Genomic DNA, 18642 nt, shown 5'->3' on the forward strand with positions numbered 1-18642 from the left:
CTTATAATTAAAATTTCAGAGAACAATGCAGTTTCTATATTGGTCAGAACTCCTTTGATCACAAGTGGTAGAGACCACAACTCCAACTACCTCAAGCTAAGTGAATGAATGAATGAGTGAAGAATGGAATTTATTGGCTCTTACAATTAAGAAGTACACAGGTAACTGGTTTCAGCTACAACTGTATCCAGGGGCTTCAGGTATCATCAGGACCCAGTCTGGCTCACTCCATCTCTCAGCTCTGTTTTCTTCAGTGTTGGCTCCGTGATCAAGCAAGCTCTCCTCTGGTAGTAGCAGAACGTTTGCCAGTAGCTCCTGAATCATAGATTGTCCTCTTCAGCAACCCTGACAGAAATAGAGAGTCTCTTCCTTAAGAGTTGAAAGATCTGGAACTGAGACTCACTGGACCATCTGAGTCATGTGCCCATTTCTGTGCCTAACATTGTGGCTAAAAGAGATGGGATACTCGGGCACAGGCCAGGGCCATGTGCCTATCCCTGAACCATCACAGCATCCAGGGGGATCTGACGCCCCCCTTGAAGTCAGGAGAGCAATCAGCCTATCTGACCACATGAGCTGACAGAATGGAAAGGGTCTCTTTATCAAAAACAGGGAGGACTGGATATTGGATAGGCAAATCTACAGCTGTCCACTACAGCATCAGTGTTGAAAGGACCACTAGAGGTCATCTAGTCCAACCTCCTCAGAGTACACATGGAGAAACTGAGGTGCACAGATGCTTCCCCCAGGACCCTTGAGTCACTAGCAGAGTTGTGTTGCCCTTGTCCTGCCAAAGACCCCGTCCAAATCCACCCCCACCCCAGGGCTGATTACCAGATAAGTCAGCAGCAAAGAAAATCATGTTCTACTGCTTTGTTTTCCTACCCAAACTCTTCCTGGCAGGTCATCTTCATGCTCCAGGTAGCTTAGCCAAAAGTTTATTGTGTTTGTCAGGCTGTCGGACAGGGGACTTGGCACTAGAGTAAAATACCCATGATCTGCTTCTACACACGTCAAGTGACTGTGGAGTCTCTCCGGGGAACTTAATGGTCACAACCCTAAGGGATGTGTAGAGAAGGGTGTGTGAGGATGAGATTATTAAAAGTGCCTTAATTCACTCATAGATTTCTTCTTTTGTTCTTTCCATAACAGTCCCTACAGTCTCTCTGTGCTAGGCCGCTGAGATACAACAGAAAACAGTCCTCCCCCAACAAAGAGAACAGTCTGGGAAGACAGATGTGTCAAAAGATAATTACAGGACCATGCTTTGGTGTTACAGGAACATACAGTACAGGGGCCCAGCAGGAAATAGATGCCATACTCAAAAGGGGTGACTGAAGAGAACTTAATGAAGAGACTGTTTAAAAAGGAGAGGGCAGAGTTAGAAGAAGAGGATCGTGAAGCAGCCCAGGGCTAGCAACAGTAAGAAGTTGCTACCACTGCTGAGCTTGCAGGAGCAGTGAGGGAACCCAGCAAGCACTGGAGCTGTAGCAGAAGGTTGCCAAAAAGTGCTATGGGCTTAGATGAAGGAAGGCAGCCACTGCCCTGCAAGAAAGAAACAGGTGGAATAAGTGTCTCACTCTGTCTTTCCTCCTCTAGTCTCCTGATGGTACCTCTCATTGGCCAAACCCAACCAGAAGCCCAAGGGCAAGGGAGCCCTTTGATGCAGTCCACGGAGGTCAACCACTGGGACACTGAGGAGGGTAGAAAATAGCAGAGACAGGTTCTGGAGGGTTAAACAGAAGATGGCCTACACAGCTAGGAAGAGTACCCAACCTAGACTGGGCGCAGAGAGGGTAAATCTCTCAATAGGAGTGGCTACATGGAGGAAAGGTTTTCCAGGAAGAGGGATGATGGCATGCAAAGACACAGTCTTATGAGAGGCATGCTATATTCAGGATCTACAAGAAATCTGATGTGGCTGTAATTAGGGGACAGAGAGAGGAATGGTCAGAGATGAGATCAGAGGTTTGCTAGGTTAAACTCGCCATTCATAAAAAGAGGAAGAGTAGATTTAGAGCTGGGTTTCTCGATCTCTGCACTATGGACATTTGGATTCAGATAATTCTTTGTTGTAGGGGGGTGTCCTATACATCGTAGGATGTTTAGTATCCATTGTTTCTACCCGATAGATATCAGTAGCATCAAATCATATAAGATCAAAAATGTCTCCAGACATTGCCAGATGTCTCCTGGGAGCTAAAGAGCAAAATCATCCCAGTTAAGAACCAATGACTTGGGAGAAAATGAGTTCAGGTTTGGACACACTGAGTTTGAGAAACGTGTGAGACATTTGAGGGGAGATTCAGATAAGCACTTGGGCTTATAGATTTGCAGCTCACAACAATGGTCTGGGCTGGTGACTCAGATTTAGGAATTACGAGCATATAACTGACCTGTATAACATGATGACCTGAAATATAAGCACAGTATGCATTTACCATGCCATAACTTAAACTCCTCCCTTCACTGAAATGTTCTTTCTTTCTTGTTGACTTTTATGTTAGATTACAAAGGGGAAAAAAAAGTGAAGGGGATGGGGGAGTCAGACAGCATTGGATTGAGCTGTTCTAAGCATCTAGTTTAAAGGATGGAGGTCTGAGTTCAGTGAATCTTTAAACTCATCCTGGCTCATACTCTGGTCTTTGTCTCCAGAAAAGACTTTTATATTGCTGTAGCTTCTTCTCTTAGGCTTCTTTTGTTTGGTTTAGTTTGAAAGATCTAGAATTCTTAGAACATATATAACCTTTTATAGCATGGTGTAAAACTATGTTATAACATAATGCTTCATGATGGAGAGGCTATATCCTCCATGACGAAAAGTTGGGAGAACCCTCACTTGTTGATTCTGTAAACAAATCATAAGAGGCCAAGAGCCCACAAGAAGAGCATAAAGGTGCCCAGTAAGACCCCCAACGACAATCTCGCCAAAAGAGGTGGGAGTTGCGTGTTCAGGCTCATTTCTCCAACCTGACTGGTGACACTCTCCACTATGTCATACTTGGGTCAGGAAATGGATCAAGAGTGGTTTGGGCAAGCAGGAGAAGGTTTTTGCCTTTCCAAATTACTCCTTTTGATGTCATATTACCAAACCCCACCGTTGGATGCTGTGCAAAACACTGAAGTCAGTGAAATGTCTAGGAATCAACAGACCAGAGTAATCTGCATCTTGCCTCCAGCCCAGGCATAGCATCTACTTATTCAACAATATTTATGGAACACCTGCTGTGTGACAGACAAGCACTTGGTGCAAGCGATGTATCAGTGAATACAGGACAGAGAACACTCCTTGTCCTCAGGGAGCTTACTTTGTAGTAGGGCAGGACCTGGCTTCTCTGCTAGGGAAGTCAGTATAGGAGAGTTCCCAGGAGCAAGAACCCTTTAATTAGCCACCTCTGCTCCCTGATATATAAGATCCAAGTGAAGTCTGACTGTTTTGCTCACACATTTAGAGCCAATCTTTGCGATAATCGTAGACAAAGTATTTACCCTTTAAATGGAACAACAGGAGACATTCAGGGGATGGTAGATGAGCATATGGAATCTACAAGCTGGGATACCTTAAAAATAAAATGCACCTGTTGGAAAAAATACAACTTCACTTCTGACAACCCATTCCGGCCTCACAAAAGTTTATGTTATTTGTAATTACATAAAAGGATTATGTTTGTTCCCTTCTTTTCTTTCTTTTTTTTTTTTTTGCTGAGGAATATTAGCCCTGAACTAACATCTGTTGCCAATATTCCTCTTTGTTTCGCTTGAGGAAGATTAGCAGTTAGCCCTGAGCTAACATCTGTGCCCATCTTCCTCTATTTTATATATGGGTCACCACCACAGAATGGTTGACAAGTGGTCTAGGTCCATGCCCAGGAGCCAAACCTGCAAAGCCAGTCCACCAAAGGGGATTGCACTGAACTTACTCACTAGGCTGTGGGGTCAGCCCCTGTTCCCTTGTTTTTAATCCAGTAATTTGATGGAATTTTTATGTGAGGTTTTACAAGCCATGTATCCTTCAAATTCATACCCCTTTATCTCATCACAGCACTGACGTGAAGGCCAAGGGGTTGGTCAAAGTGAAAGCTTCCACTTCTTCTGGGCAAACATACCTTCCTCTTCCCACATTGCCTAAGCCAACTGCCCCCTCCAGAAGGGCAGCATAGAAAATTCCAATTAGAAATGCTCAACTCTTAGGAAGCAGAACTAAATCCTATAATGCTGAGTTCCGGTAATATTTCTGCTGGCCTGACTTTTCTTATTCTCCCAAAGAACATCTTTCCATTTCCATAACGCTGTATTCTATCCTCCAAGTAGTAATGCTGGTTTCCAGCTCAAAATTCTTTGTACCACCTCATGCTGCCTCTCATTTGGTAGAATACATCACCAGGCTTTCTATATTACTTTTATCTCTGACAATGATGTACAAAGCCCTACTGGAGAACATCCTTTTTGTTAACAACAGCACTCCCCTGGTGGCCTATTCTTCTCCTATAGAGTGTCTCATCAGGTAGGTTCTGGGAAATACGTGGAGAGAGGGACCTGGCATCTAAAATAATGAAGTACTAATACAGGCCATCTCAGACACTACAAACTTTTTTTGAGTGCTTTCTATGTGGCAACTGCTTTTGTGAGCATTTTTGAAAGCAAGTACAACTTCAGTGTATTTCAACCAACAAAATGTAATATTTGTAAACATAATTATCCCCTAGTGCAACATATTTATTCCATGACTGACAACCTTTCTGAACCTATCCATGGAGGAAGAATGAGCCAACTGTTCATCAGATTTGAGCATCTGCATCCTCCTTAACCTTATGTCCTCCACAGTGCCTCTTGAAGTAACCCAAACAGATGTGAATCAGGAAGCGTACTGAAGACAAATATCTGTTTTTATATTATACATGTAATTGATAGTAAATTCTACTTGATGTAAGTCTGGCTATAAAAAATCCAATGAAGCTTAGCTATCCAGTAGGGTTTCAATTTGAATTTGGGATTGCCATTCAAAAAATGTCGGCAGCAATGTTGCCAGTTTATACTGTAGAACCTACATGTATTCAGACTTGCAAGAATGTATGAAAGGGGTTGATATGTAAATAAAAGATACGTACATAATGGGCATGAAAATATAAAATTTACTTTTACAATCAAATTTTCCCTACAAAGAACCTCAATTTTTTTCCCTTTTTTTAAATTTCAGGAGGCATTTACCTTTAGAAAAATCATTAAATAGGCCAGATATTTTTTCTATGTTCTTCTTTCTGTGCTCCCCTACTCTCTTGCTTAGGAGCTATATTAGTCTGCTAGGTCTGCCATAACAAAATACCACAGACTGAGTAGCTTAAACAACAGAAATTTATTTTCCTACAGCTCTGGAGGCTGGAAGTCCAAGATTAAGGTGATGGAAGGTCTGGTTTCTCCTGAGGCTTCTCCTTGCATTGCAGATGGTCACCTTCTTGTGGCTTCACATGGCCTTTCCTCCGTGCATGTGCATCCCTTATAAGGACACCAGCCATACGGGATTAGGGCCCCAGCCTTATGATCTTATTTAACCTTAATCACCTTTTTAAAGGTCCTATCTCCAAATACAGTCACATGGGGGTTAGGGCTTCAATATGTGAATTTGGGGGGGACACAATTCAGTCCATAAAAAGTACCCTATATTCTATTTCTTCCTTCACTCTCCCTACCTACCACTCTGTCTCTTTTCTCAGGCAGGAATATTATAGACCCATTTTCATCACTTGTAAACATCTGTTGAAGGGTTAGACAGATTTAAGTTGGGCATCAAACATCAGTCCAGAGGAGGAGCTTAAATCTCCACCAACAGATGAGCTCATAGAATTAAAGACAGAACTGGAGTTAGAATCCTCAGACTATAACGATCAGAAAGCAAGCAGCAGGCTAGTGTGATGACAGGTTGTAATTTTAAGCCCAGAGCTGGAGAAGTAAAGAAAGTTTTTTCCCTTCTCTGTCATTCATTTAATCCTTTATATATTCAAAAATATCAAAAAGATAATTAAAGAGAAACACCATTTTCTCATTCCCAGGTCTCCTTGAGTTTCCCACTGGTAGTTTATTTGGATAGGAATAGAGTATTTCTGAGAGTAGATTTTGAGCCTCTTTCTTAGGTGGGCATCTCCTAGATCCCCTAGAAACCATTCCCAGTGGTCTGGCATTGGGTACAGAGGGGATGTTGTCTGGAATGCTTCAGTGGGCCACAGCATCACTCCACTGCTGCAGGCTTACCCCATTGACCCAACACTCCATCAGAGGCTGGTGTCTACCAGCTGCCCAGGCTGTTGGAACACCTGCTTCCTTCTGTTTATGGCATTAAGAACTTTCTTCCTGGGACCCAGCTGCATTTGTATGCTCTGAAGGTCCTCATCAGAGCAAAGCAACAGAGCTTCTAGATCAATCTGCTCCCTCACGAAAATGGGAAGGAATTCTTCCAGGTGATGGGACTGCAAGAACACTTCCAGGGGAGTAGCATCGACCACATCTTCTTCCCACTCCACTTCATCCTCATCCCAAGGCAGATCATCTTCATGGGTTTTTTCCTCTTCTTCTTCGTCAACCTCGGCTTTGTCAGCCTCTACTGCTCCCTGTCTTTGAAGCACTTCAGTGGACATCTTAAACCCCAACTCCCTCTTGCTGTCTGAGATGTCTCCAGAGCTTGATAGTCTGTTCTTTCTAAAAACAATGTTTCCTAGACCTGGGCGGTTTAGAATGGAATCGTGTTGCACATGGCTGTCCTCCTCTGCTGAGAACTGGAGCTTCTCTTTGAAGTCCCCTGAGAATACATCTTCCTCTTCTGCCTCCTCTCTAAACACTTCCATCACATTCCTCTGCCTACTTCTGCTCTCGTTCCCTACCTGCTCTGCTGTATCTTTGTTCTTCTTGAACTTTAGCTTGAAGCTATCTTTAATGCCCTTAGACAATGACCCAAATGTACCAGAAGCAGAAGCATTTGAAAGGGATGACCTGGAGAAAGAACCCTTGGAAGAAGAAAGAGTCCCAGATTCCTCCTTGCTGTAGGTGCGGGCCATCTTATTTTGATGCTTCTCCTGGAGCCTCTCACACTCTTTAACATGCCTCCTGGCATTCTTCTGAGCCTGCTCCTTCAGCCTGATGACCTTCTTGGGGTTCATGATGTTCTGAGCTGTGGCAGCCTTATCCAGGAGAGCAACGCATTCAGTCTGCTCTCTGCTGGCAGCTGCATCGAGTGGAGACTGTAAGTCATTGTCCAGGGCAAAGATGTTGGCACCAAAGTTGATCAGGAATGAGACACAATGGGCATGACCATTAGAGGCTGCACAATGTAGAGGAGTGTTTCCCCAGATGTCACATCTATCGGGGTCACCCCTAGAAGAGAAAATATCAAAAATACATACTAAATTTTTTTCTCTGAACATGAGGTCCAAAAACAATAAAAATAAGAACAAAATGCACGTTAATCCTGCCTTGGCATTGTTATAACTTGTAGAAGTCCAGATATGTCACATCCAGACGTCACAGGGCCAGAAACAGAAAGAGGCCATCTCTACCCTCTCTCCTTTTTAGAAGCAAGAGAAGCTTTTGAAGAAACTCTCCAACAGAGCTACTTTCACGTCTCATTGGCCAGAATTGGGTCACATTCCTGAAGGAAGGAAAATAGATCTAACGTAGATCAATTAGAGTTTTCTCCTGATGCTAGGGAAAAGATTACCCAATGATGTGCTGGTAAATGTTTAACAACTGGCTCACCCAGAAAAAAGAATCAAAGCTTTGATTTATAGCATGTGCCAATTTCTGTGGTATAAATATACCTACCATGGCAAATTTCAGGCTATAAATGTGGTATTACTGGGCATGGAGTTTGGAAGAGACAGGCAGTAGCACATCATTATAAATTATTCCCACCAAATAGATATAACAGACATGCAAAATCTTGAGAGCATAGATAATAGTAAAATAATTAGGAATTAATGAGTTTTGAGTACTTTTTAATATAATTTATCAAATTATAAGTTTATATGACTTATTTTTAATAATGGCTGTGTTTAACTAACTCTCAAACTTCCTGAAAATTTAGCAGTGATCTCTCATGAGCTGGTAAGAGGTGGTTCCCAGTCTACCACTTCTACCCTCCCCTGAGTCACATGTAGGGAAATAAATAATTGAACAAAACTAGGTCCCCATCAGCAAGAAGGAAGGGAGGAATGGATGTTGGGTAGGTAGCAACCATTATTTATACAAAAGGGTAGAATGTCTCCACTGATTCTCCAACCTACTTCCAGGTAATCACAGTGTCATATATATGAATAGTTCTGTGGAGGTTTAAAGTGGAATTGGGGGCACTATTAGATGGCAGTAAGGCCAGAGATGCGATGCCGGGCACAGAAACAGGGACATGGTAGGTGCTCGATAAAGATTTGTGGAATGAATGAATGCCTCCTGGAATCTTGCCCCAGACTGCAACTCACCCACCTCCTGTGAGGTCTTGAGTTACAAACAGGCGCAAATGGAAAGTAAAGTAATAACTTATTGTTAACTATGGCTCTGGCCGCCAAACCACTGTTTAGAACTCTGATAATACAGGTACTAAAGGGCACCTTCCCTTGTCCTCGTCTAGACCTCCCCAAAATCAGGATCTCACTAAACTCATGTCAGACTGGTTCCATGGAAGGACAGGAGAGAGCATCTGAGAAGGCCCCTTAAAATTCCTGGTGAGTAGAAGGTGGAAACAGAAGAGAAGATCCACGCCCTTGCAACTGACATGTTAATGCACTATGACCCTTCTCCTATTCCTTGTTCCTCAGTTTGGTCCCTGCACCAGGAGCAGCAGCAGCATCACCTGTGAGTTTGTTAGAAATGCAGAATCTTGGACCCCGGCCCAGACTTCCTGAATCAGAATCCAAAGTTTAACAAGATCTTCAGGTGATTCATAGGCTCGCTGCAGATTGAGAAGAGCTGCATTAGTTAATATGACCCAACTAGTGTCCTATAATTTGATGAATCAGATTTGCACCGCCTCCATGGGAACCTCCTCATGCTTTTCCGTTGCGAAGCACACACTCATTCACTGCCCCCACCCCCACCAACTGTCACAGTCTCCCTCTTAGAGAAGGAAGTTGGAAATAATTGTTAGAGGGGTAAAATAAGACTCAGAGCACTTAACTGATTTGCCCAAGAGTACACAGGTAGCACACTTTGGATCAGGCCTGTCTCCGTATCTAATGGTCTCCAGCACAATACAGTCTTATGTTAACACACCTCCGCTTGTCCACTTTACCGGCTATGAGGCCTCAAGCTTAACTTTTCTAAGGACTCAGTGTCCTCAATTGTAAATTGAGGATAATATTTCCTACTCATATAATTGTTATGTGAATAAGTTAATATACATAAAGCATTAGAAAAGTGATTGGTTTATAGTGAATATTCAACAAACATTACAATCTCCCCCCCTTTTGAAAATTACCTATTTTCATTTCCCTTGTCTCTAAACTCATAATCCTTAATTTCATATATTTGTTTTTTTTCACATTCATCTAGTAAATTCCTACAACACTACAATAGATCTTGTGGCTTTTTAACAGTTATAGTCTCACTTAATTTGTCAAATATTTATGCCCTATCTCCCTAATTAGATAATACCCCAGAGGGCAAAACCTGTGTCTTTTTGTCCTTTGTATCATATCCCCTAGCAGAAGTCTCAAACTCAACCTAAAGAAGCCACGCAGATAATTTAAGTAACTGAATGGGGCCAAGTTTGTTCTTTCAACAAAATCAGAGTAAGTACAAGCTCCACCTAGAAAGAACAGCCATCACTCAGCTGCGGCTGATGGCTACCTTGAATAAAAGCAGACACGATATTGCCAGAGCTTCCACTTTTCAGACAAAGCCAGAAATCCAGAATTTCATGTAAAATTTTTTGACTTCTAAATGTTGGTTCAAACTCAAAAGAAAAATACAGTGAAGTCCAAATAAAACATATTCGTGGGCTAGATCCAGCCCATAAGCTGGCAGTTGGCAACCTCCTTCTAAGTAGAGAGAACAGAATGAGAAGATGCACACATGGGTAATATTACACGGCATATCTGGGGAACCAGGAGTATACCTCAGTGTGACCAGAGTGCATGGAGATGGGGGCAAGGGAAATAAGTGCAAAGAGGGAAAAAAAAACATGATACAATCTAAGGAAAGCAAATATTAAATAACACTGCTGTCTGGCAGCAACTTTCAAGAAGGCTCTAGTCAGTCAGACTGATTCAGTTGTTTTGGATCAAAGGAAACCCCTTCAAGCTTGGCACATTTGTGTATCTCAGGGGAGCACAGTACCTCACTTCCAACGATGTAGCTTTACTTTTAACTTAATTTAACAAAACATCATATTCAAAAGACTCCTTAAGTACCCTACATGTCAAAGAGGGATTATAAAACACCCAAGATGTTACTGTAAACATAAACAAAAACATATTGATTAAATCTGCCAGAAATTATCTTTGAATTGGATAAATTAAAAAAGAAATTATTAAGAGAAATGAGCTGTGGTGGGGACATTAAATGGTATTAAGAAGTTTGGGTTAAATCTACATGCTTCAGGCCATAGAGGAGCGGAATTTTCTCATCTCAAAGAATCTTAAATGATCCTTTCAAGATGAAAGAAGAACATGAAGAAACCCTGACATGACCGCAAAGATGGATCTTCTTTCAAGAAACTTTCAAATGCAAAATTCCAAATTTACAGATGAAACCAGATAGGTAAGATACTTTATGAGTTTCCCTAGTGCAGTTAAGCTATTTCTACTTGCAAAAGTTCTATTTACAGACAACTTTCCAAATTAATGTACAATTTAAATCAACATATTTTCTATTGACAAGTTTCATGGGGTCCTTCTAAACGCAATCTTTGTCTTTCAATCCCTGGTGTCTTTCACGTTTCTTGATAAAACCGTTACACATCCCTGCTCAGGGATTCATAAACTGGTCTCCCTCATTTGATGATCTGAGTGCACTGCTGATGCTACATATAGCATCAATAATATGTATATCATTTCCTTGGGCTAAATTCAGTCTAGTGCTGATTTTTTCTTATTTGTTTTTTTTCAAAAGAGATTTTAAATTAGTCTATATTTTGCCCTTGCTTTTTGGTAGCTGAGTGCATTTGGGCAATAATTTTTAAAGCTGGATTGGTATTATTGTCACTAAATAGGCAATTTGCTTTTACTATATTACTCTGAACATCTGTTCCATTTCAATTTCTCCTTTTGAAGTAGATTTGATTTTTTGTGAAGTTGTTCTCAGAAAAATATTATTCCTTCAAAGATGTTTTTCTACAGGAGAAGGAATATTTGGACTCACTCATAATCAAAGAAATGCAAATGAACACAATGCCCTACCATTTTTTTGCCTATCAGATAGGCAACGATTAAAAAGAATAGTAATACTTGGTTTTGGCAGGAGTGTCGGGAAATGAACAATGCTGGAGGAAGCATAAAGTGGTTCAAATTTCCTGGTACAATATGTGCCAAAAGGCTTTAAAACATAGCATCCTCTTGAATCAACAATTCTGCCTTTAAGAATTTATCCTAAGGAGATATCAGACCCTTGTGCAAAGACGAACGATCAAGGATATTCATCCTAACTTACTTATAATAGTTAAAAGACCAGATTCAAATTAAACATCACGAACAAGCAACTGACTAAATAAATTATGATGAAACTATAAAACACAATATCATGTAGCCTTTAAAAATAGTGGCATGGATCTCTACTTTTAAGTGCAAATGGTCTCTGATACATTGTTAAATAATTAGAAGCAGGTTTCAGAACAGTTTATAAAATATGATTGTCTTTTTAAGGAGGAAAAACATACATGTGTGTGCATGTTCTCAAAGGAAAAAAGTCTGGAAGGATATACACCCAAATGTTAATGACTATAAGAATTCGTATAATTTTTACTTTATTAAATATATCTTTCCAATATGACGTGAAATGTTACAATAAGTACATACGATTCCTTTTAGAATCAAGGAGGAAGAAAATTTATTTCCATTTTAGAAAATGAAAGAAAATTTTAAATATCATGCACACTTTAAAGGCAAAATAAAATTTTGTGTAATTGGGGCCCTCTTCCCAATGTAGGATAACACATGTAATTGCTCTTCCTCTTTAAATTTAAAATAGAAAAACAGTATTTAACAAAGCCAGAGTTTGGATGTTAATGGTTACCACATGATTCATTGTCTCAATCAGGTAGTAACAGACAAACACTGCAATCATCAGACTGGAATGGCCCTCAATGATTGATTAGTTCTCAGATTCAATTTTTAATTTATTTCCCTTTTAATTCCCTTAAATCTAATTGGCAATTTAATCTCACACAATTCCTAAAGATTGGCTATGGTCAAAATGGGAGGTGACCTAGGAAAACTCTCACAAGACTTTTTTTTCAGCCTACATCAGGCCAACTTAATATAACAAATCTTAAATGCTGCTAGAGAGAAGGAAACAAAATTCAGGATGTGCTAGAATCAATCAGAAGACAAGAGTTGAGAAGGAAGGACTAGAGAAAGCAGGGTTAGAAGGATTTTTGCGCCCATAGTCAATTTAATAAGTATAACTTAATGGACTGGATTTTCACATTACATTGAGAAAAATTACTTTACCATGTCAAATAAATGGGAAAAGAGTGGACTATGTAACAAATTGTGTTGGGACAAAGGACTAACCATTTGGAGAATGTATGGTTAGATCATAACCTTAGAACTTAAATCAAAATAAATGATATATGAATTAAGTACTTAAAATAAAAAATGAAACTAAAAATGTACTGATGAAAATAGTCAATATTTAGGCATGACCTCAAAGTTAGAATTATATAGTAAAATTGACAGGCTTAAGTATAAAAATATATACACTTAAAACTGCATACTTAAATATATTTATTTTTTACTTTTATTTAAGATATCTGTTGTCAAAAATATTAAATTGTGAAGATATTTGAAATATAATGACAAAAAGCTTATATTCTAACTTTAAAAAGCATGTTTTTATAAATCAATGAGAAATGTTGAAGACCCCAATATAAAAGTGTGACAAGGTTATAAATACATAATTCACAAAAGTGAAAATACAATGGTCACTAAACATAAAGATAATTTTCAACCTCACCAGTAACCAAAGAAAAGAACATTAAAGCCACACTGATATTATACATTTAATATTGAGAAAAATGGGTACTCACTTTCCGAAGGGCAATTTGTCAACACACACAAAAAAGCCTTTAAAATATGCATATGCCAATTGATCCAGAAATTTCACTTTGGAGAATTTATCCTCAAGAAAATGTAAACAAAGATTTATGTACAGAGATATTCATCACAGCACTGTTTAAACTATGGGGAACAAATTATTTGTCCGAAAGAGAGATTGACTAAGAACGATATACATTGACTAGAACACTAAGAATTTCCTGAAAACTAAATTATAAAAGAACACGTATTGACATGGAATAATATTCATGATGTATTGAGGGGTAAAAAAAAAAAAAAAAAAAGCATGCTACCAAAATGTCTACTTAGGATACCATTTTTTGTGTATGTGTAAATATACACATATTTATATACAATACACATATATTATATATATAAAACATAAAAATATTAACAGCATGGCATCATAGGACATTTTTTCTTTATAATTTGTGTGCATATATATGGTTTAATTTTCTGGGTTCATATTATGTTACTTTTGTCATAAAGACCAGCAGGACAATAGGTGTAAGAAAATATTTCCAGCATACAAAGGACAGAGAGAGAGAGAAAACATCTAGGTGTTGCCATTTAAATCGACCCTAAAGGAAGCAAGGGCTTTCATTTGTTGTGAAGTAACTGACATCTTGCACTTGGTGCAGAGGTGGTATACTTTGTGTAGATGAAGAAAGTTTGGGAGAACGGGAGAGATGCACAATGTTACAATTTGGAGAAGGATGACAGATGGGGTGGGGATCAAAGAAGGTGTCTGGGAAAAGGAAGTCAAATCAGACAAGAGGAAGGGGGAACTTCAACTCCACTCACTTCCTCATTCAGTTCTCTACTCAGGAACTCTCTCTACCTTTCGTTCTTCTAACTCTTCCTAAAGTACCCCCCACCTCAAAAGAGGGTGCCAACAGCTATAAGCTGTCAAAGCCAGAACCTGAGGCCTTGATCCTCCTCTTTCTTTATCAGCACATCGCAACATCCAATCAATCATGATCAGTTCTACATCTGACCTGCCACTCGAAGCCACGCATGTCTCTCCATTCCCACTGCCACTGCCCAAGTCCAGTTCACTTCTCATCTCAATCATTAAAACAGCCCCCAAACTTTTCTCTGATAGCTATACAGTCACCTAAGCAAATTTCGTAAATGCAAATCTACCAGGTGGCTCCCCTGTGTAAACCCATGACAATGGCTTCCCATGCTCTTAGGATAAAGTTCAACTCCTTAACAGAATTTACGAGGCTCTTGTGACCTGGTCTTGTCTCTTACAGCTTGACGTCTCCCCACTCAAGCCATGCACGTCCAGCCATATTTAACTTCTTCAGTGCCTAGAATGCACAGTGCTCTCACTTGGGGGAAACAGTCTTCATCTAGCCAACTGCTTCTCACTTTTCAAATCCCAGCTTAAATGCTCCAGAAAGCCTCCCCTCCCTCCCTAGATCGGGATAGACGCCTAGATATCAGGGTTATTTATTTAGTGCCCTCTCTTTCCCCCTTTGTAACACATATCATACATGACGTAATTTCTGCCTTCCTCTCTCAAATCTGATCACCATGAGGAGAGCAATCGTGTCTCTCTTATTGATCACAGCATCCCCAGTGGCTAGCAAAGTGGCTGGCACATAGCAGATATATATAAATACGTATATTTACACATATTTATGTATATGTATAAATAAATATGTATTGAATTGAAATAAATTCACTTGGCTCCTTTATTTACATTTTCTTTTTTTCTTTCTTTACCCTTCTTAGGTTACAGTTGCCAACACTCCCTAGCCCCTTTAGTAACAAGCAGAAGAAAAGAGCTAGCTAATTCCTGCATTAGAATTTAGGGGGAATGTGTGCACATATATGTATCTAACAGCCAAAGAGGTAATGAATTTAAGACAGGCTGAAGGTACCTTTTACAGCTTGTAAAGCTAGCAACCTCATCTAAGAATCAAGGGCTTATTCTAATAAAAGACTGTGGGATTTTAACGGCATAGATGAAAAAATAAAATAAAAACATAATTTGTTTCAATCAAGATTGACAACTTAAAACCAAGTAGAACAGTGATCTCTTTTTAAAGAGTCGACCATTTACATTTCACGGAAAAGATTTTTAAAGCCACAGGATTAAAATATCTTGCCCCCAAAGCAGATAGTGCCTTAGAGTTCAGGATCTCTCTGTGTGTGGCTCATAAAGGATGAGCCACCCCCATGGTGCCAGTTCTCCATGGGAAAAGAGAGCATCTCTAGGCAATTTTCTCCCTTTCTCTAAGAAGACAATTACTTAGTCTAGAAAGAGAGAAAAGTATTTTCATTGACTTCCCTGCCTCTTGCTGCTGTCTGCAGAATCCTACTGTAAACACTGTTTCCAATCAAAACCATCAGATTGAACTTACCCTCTGCTGCAGATTATTTCTAGGGCTTCCAAGTTTCCATGGTAGGCTGCCAGTAGTGTAGGAGTCATGCCATCTTCGTCACAAAGGTTCAAATCCCTCTTGGTAGCCTCTTTCAGAAGTTCCAGATAGCTATCACTAGCAGCTTGGTGGTAGCGAGTGGACATTTTTTCTGCCCACCAAAGCTTGGCCAGATATCACTCTCCAGGCAAAGCAGGATGTTGGTGGAATAGCCTTCCCACAAAGCTGGTTAATCAGTGACAAGGAAGAGAGTCACCCCAGGGCAAAGCTCATTCCATCCTCCCTCCTTGGAAGGCAGCCAGAAAGGTTCACAGCACTGAACTTGGACCTGTTCTTTATAGAATGGCCATGACATTGAATATTGAGGACTGCTGTGTTCATCTTGAGTGTTTTGAGGCACATTTAATTTTTTTAATGTCCACTATCAGGTATTGAATATAACATTGGTCATTTAGTCACAGAATGTAGAAGATAATTTCCAAACAATTCAGAACTAGTCTAGTTCACTGGGGAGGTTTATTTTTTTAACTGCTTTGTTGAGGTATGATTTACATATTATAAAATTCACCCATTTTAAGTGTACAATTCAATAACGGTAAATTTACAGTTGTGTAACCATACCATAATCCAATTTTAGATACATCTATCACCCCAAAAATATCCCTCATGCTCATTTGTCGTCAATCCTCATTCCCACTCCCAACCCCAGGAAACCACTAATCTGCTTTCTGTCTCTACAGATTTGCTTCCTATGGGCATATCATATCAATGGAATCATATAATATATAGTCTTTTGTGTCTAGCTTTTTGTTAGCTTCACATAATATTGTGAGGTTTGTCCATGCTATAGTGTGTAATAGTACATCCTTTCTATTGCTGAATAATATTCTACTACACTAATATATCAAATTTTCTTTATTCATTCAACAGTTGATGGACATTTGAATTGTTTCCAGTTTTTGGTTTCGTGAATAGTGCTACTACGAACATTCACGTAAAAGTCTCTGTGTGGACATGTCTCTTGGGAATATACCAAACAGTAGAATTGCTTAGCTGTATAGCAATTTATATTTAACTTTTTAAGAAATCGTCAAACTGTTTTCCAAAGTGACTATACGATTTTATATCCCACCAGCAATGTATGACTGTTAAAATTTCTCCAAATCCTTGCAGCCTTTGTTGTCTATCTTTTTGTTTATGGCCATCCTCGTGTGTGTGAAGTGATATCACTGTGGTTTTAATTTGCATTTCCCTACTGCTGCTGAGCACGTTTTTGTGTGCTTATAGCCATTCTTACATCTTATATTTAAATTCTTTGCTTACGTTTTCACTACGTTGCCTTCATTTATTGAGTTTCGAGAGTTCTTTGTATATTCTGGATACAAATCCTTTATCAGATATATTTTGAACTGAATGAAAATGAAAACACCACATATCAAAACTTATAGGATGCAGTTAAGACAGAACTTAGGAGGAAAATTTGCAGTTTTTAATGCCTGTATTAGAAAAGAAGAATGATCTCAAATCAATAATTTAAACGTCCACCTTAAGGAAAGGAGGAAAAGCATGGAAAAAATTAGCTTAAATAAAAATCACAATATAAGCCAAAAAAACTACTGGGAATAAAGAGAGATCATACCTAATGATGAAAGGAACAATTCACCAAGAAAATGTGATAGGGGTTGGCCTTGTGATATAGTGGTTAAATTTGCACACTCTGCTTTGGCAGCCCCAGGTTCACAGGTTCGGATCCTGGGCACGGACCTAGAACTGCTTGTCAAGCCACACTGTGGCAGCATCTCATATAAAATAGAGGAAGGTTGCCACAGATGTTAGCTCAGCAACAATCTTCCTCAAGCAAAAAGACGAAGATTGGCAACAGATGTTAGGTCAGGGCCAATCTTCCTCACAAAAACAAAAACAAACAAACAAAAAAGCCAAGAAAATATGATAGTCCTAAACTTGTATGTACCTAATAACATAGCCCCAAAACCGAGAAAACAAAAATTAATAGAATATAAAGAGAAAGAACAAATCCACAATTATAGTGGAAAATTTTAATACACCCCCTTGATGTTATATGTCAATCAGACTAAAGATTAGTAAAATAAAAAACATCTGAATACAATTTAGAAGTTTGATATAACGATCCTATGTAGAACCCTGCACTCAATAGAAAATGCATGCTCTTTTCAAGCACACAAAGAATGTTTATAAAAATTGCCCACCTAATAGAACCAGTGCAGGCCTCAACAAATAACAAATGATAGGTTTCATGCAGACTGTATTCTCTGAAGACACTGCAATAAAATTAGAACCCATCACCCTTACGCAAGTGGTGAACTATTTCTATATTCTCTTTTGGTATGTTTTTTCTATAGTTTTAATTACCAAATACATACCATTTGACATTGTGTCTTTTCCTCTCTTTAAACTACCATAAACATTTCCCATTATTGTTACCAAATCTTTAATATATTTGGATAACAGTCCACAGAATTGATGTGAGGAAGGTCTGTTTTTCAAAGTCTGTAACTGTTTATTCGTGTTATCTCTTTTTGTCCAAGTGTTTATTCCAAGATAAATTATTTGCCTGTTCTGAAGTAGTACAATGCTTTCATTGCAGCTTCCTCAAATAATTAGCTCCAGGGGTCAATGTTTGTTCCTTTTTCCAGTTTCTATGAGAACACCAGTAGAAGCTATAGGAGCAACATGGAGGGCAGCATTACTTAGTTGTAAAAAAAAAATTTTAGCCCAAAGAGAGTGAAATATCCAAACATGATCGCGGATACTTTGAGAACAAGGCAACATTGTTCCTCAATTAATTTTTTGCACAGGCCACTTTAATTTAGACACAATTGCATTCATTAATGCACTCTGAAATAGAAAATCATATATAAACTGAGAGAAGACTTCTCAAAGATGGATTATTTGTAGTGGAATGCTAAGTGTCAAACAAAGAGTCTTCTACTGGATGAAGATGATGATGATGATAA

The 18642-nt window shown here is 39.2% G+C and overlaps 1 protein-coding gene across 1 annotated transcript; it reads right to left on the reverse strand.

Moving 5' to 3' along the window:
• Positions 1–5187: 5187 nt before the first annotated feature.
• ANKS4B (ankyrin repeat and sterile alpha motif domain containing 4B) lies at positions 5188–15804 on the reverse strand. The gene is made up of 2 exons (XM_046667837.1): positions 15629–15804; positions 5188–7362 (listed from the first exon to the last, which is right to left on the reverse strand). Exons 1-2 carry the CDS (start codon positions 15790–15792, stop codon positions 6267–6269), a joined length of 1260 nt encoding a protein of 419 aa, XP_046523793.1. The 5' UTR covers positions 15793–15804; the 3' UTR covers positions 5188–6266.
• Between the last annotated feature and the right edge of the window lie 2838 nt (positions 15805–18642).

The sequence above is a fragment of the Equus quagga genome, chromosome 7 (genome assembly GCF_021613505.1).
Source record: "Equus quagga isolate Etosha38 chromosome 7, UCLA_HA_Equagga_1.0, whole genome shotgun sequence".
NCBI classification, from domain to species: domain Eukaryota; kingdom Metazoa; phylum Chordata; class Mammalia; order Perissodactyla; family Equidae; genus Equus; species Equus quagga.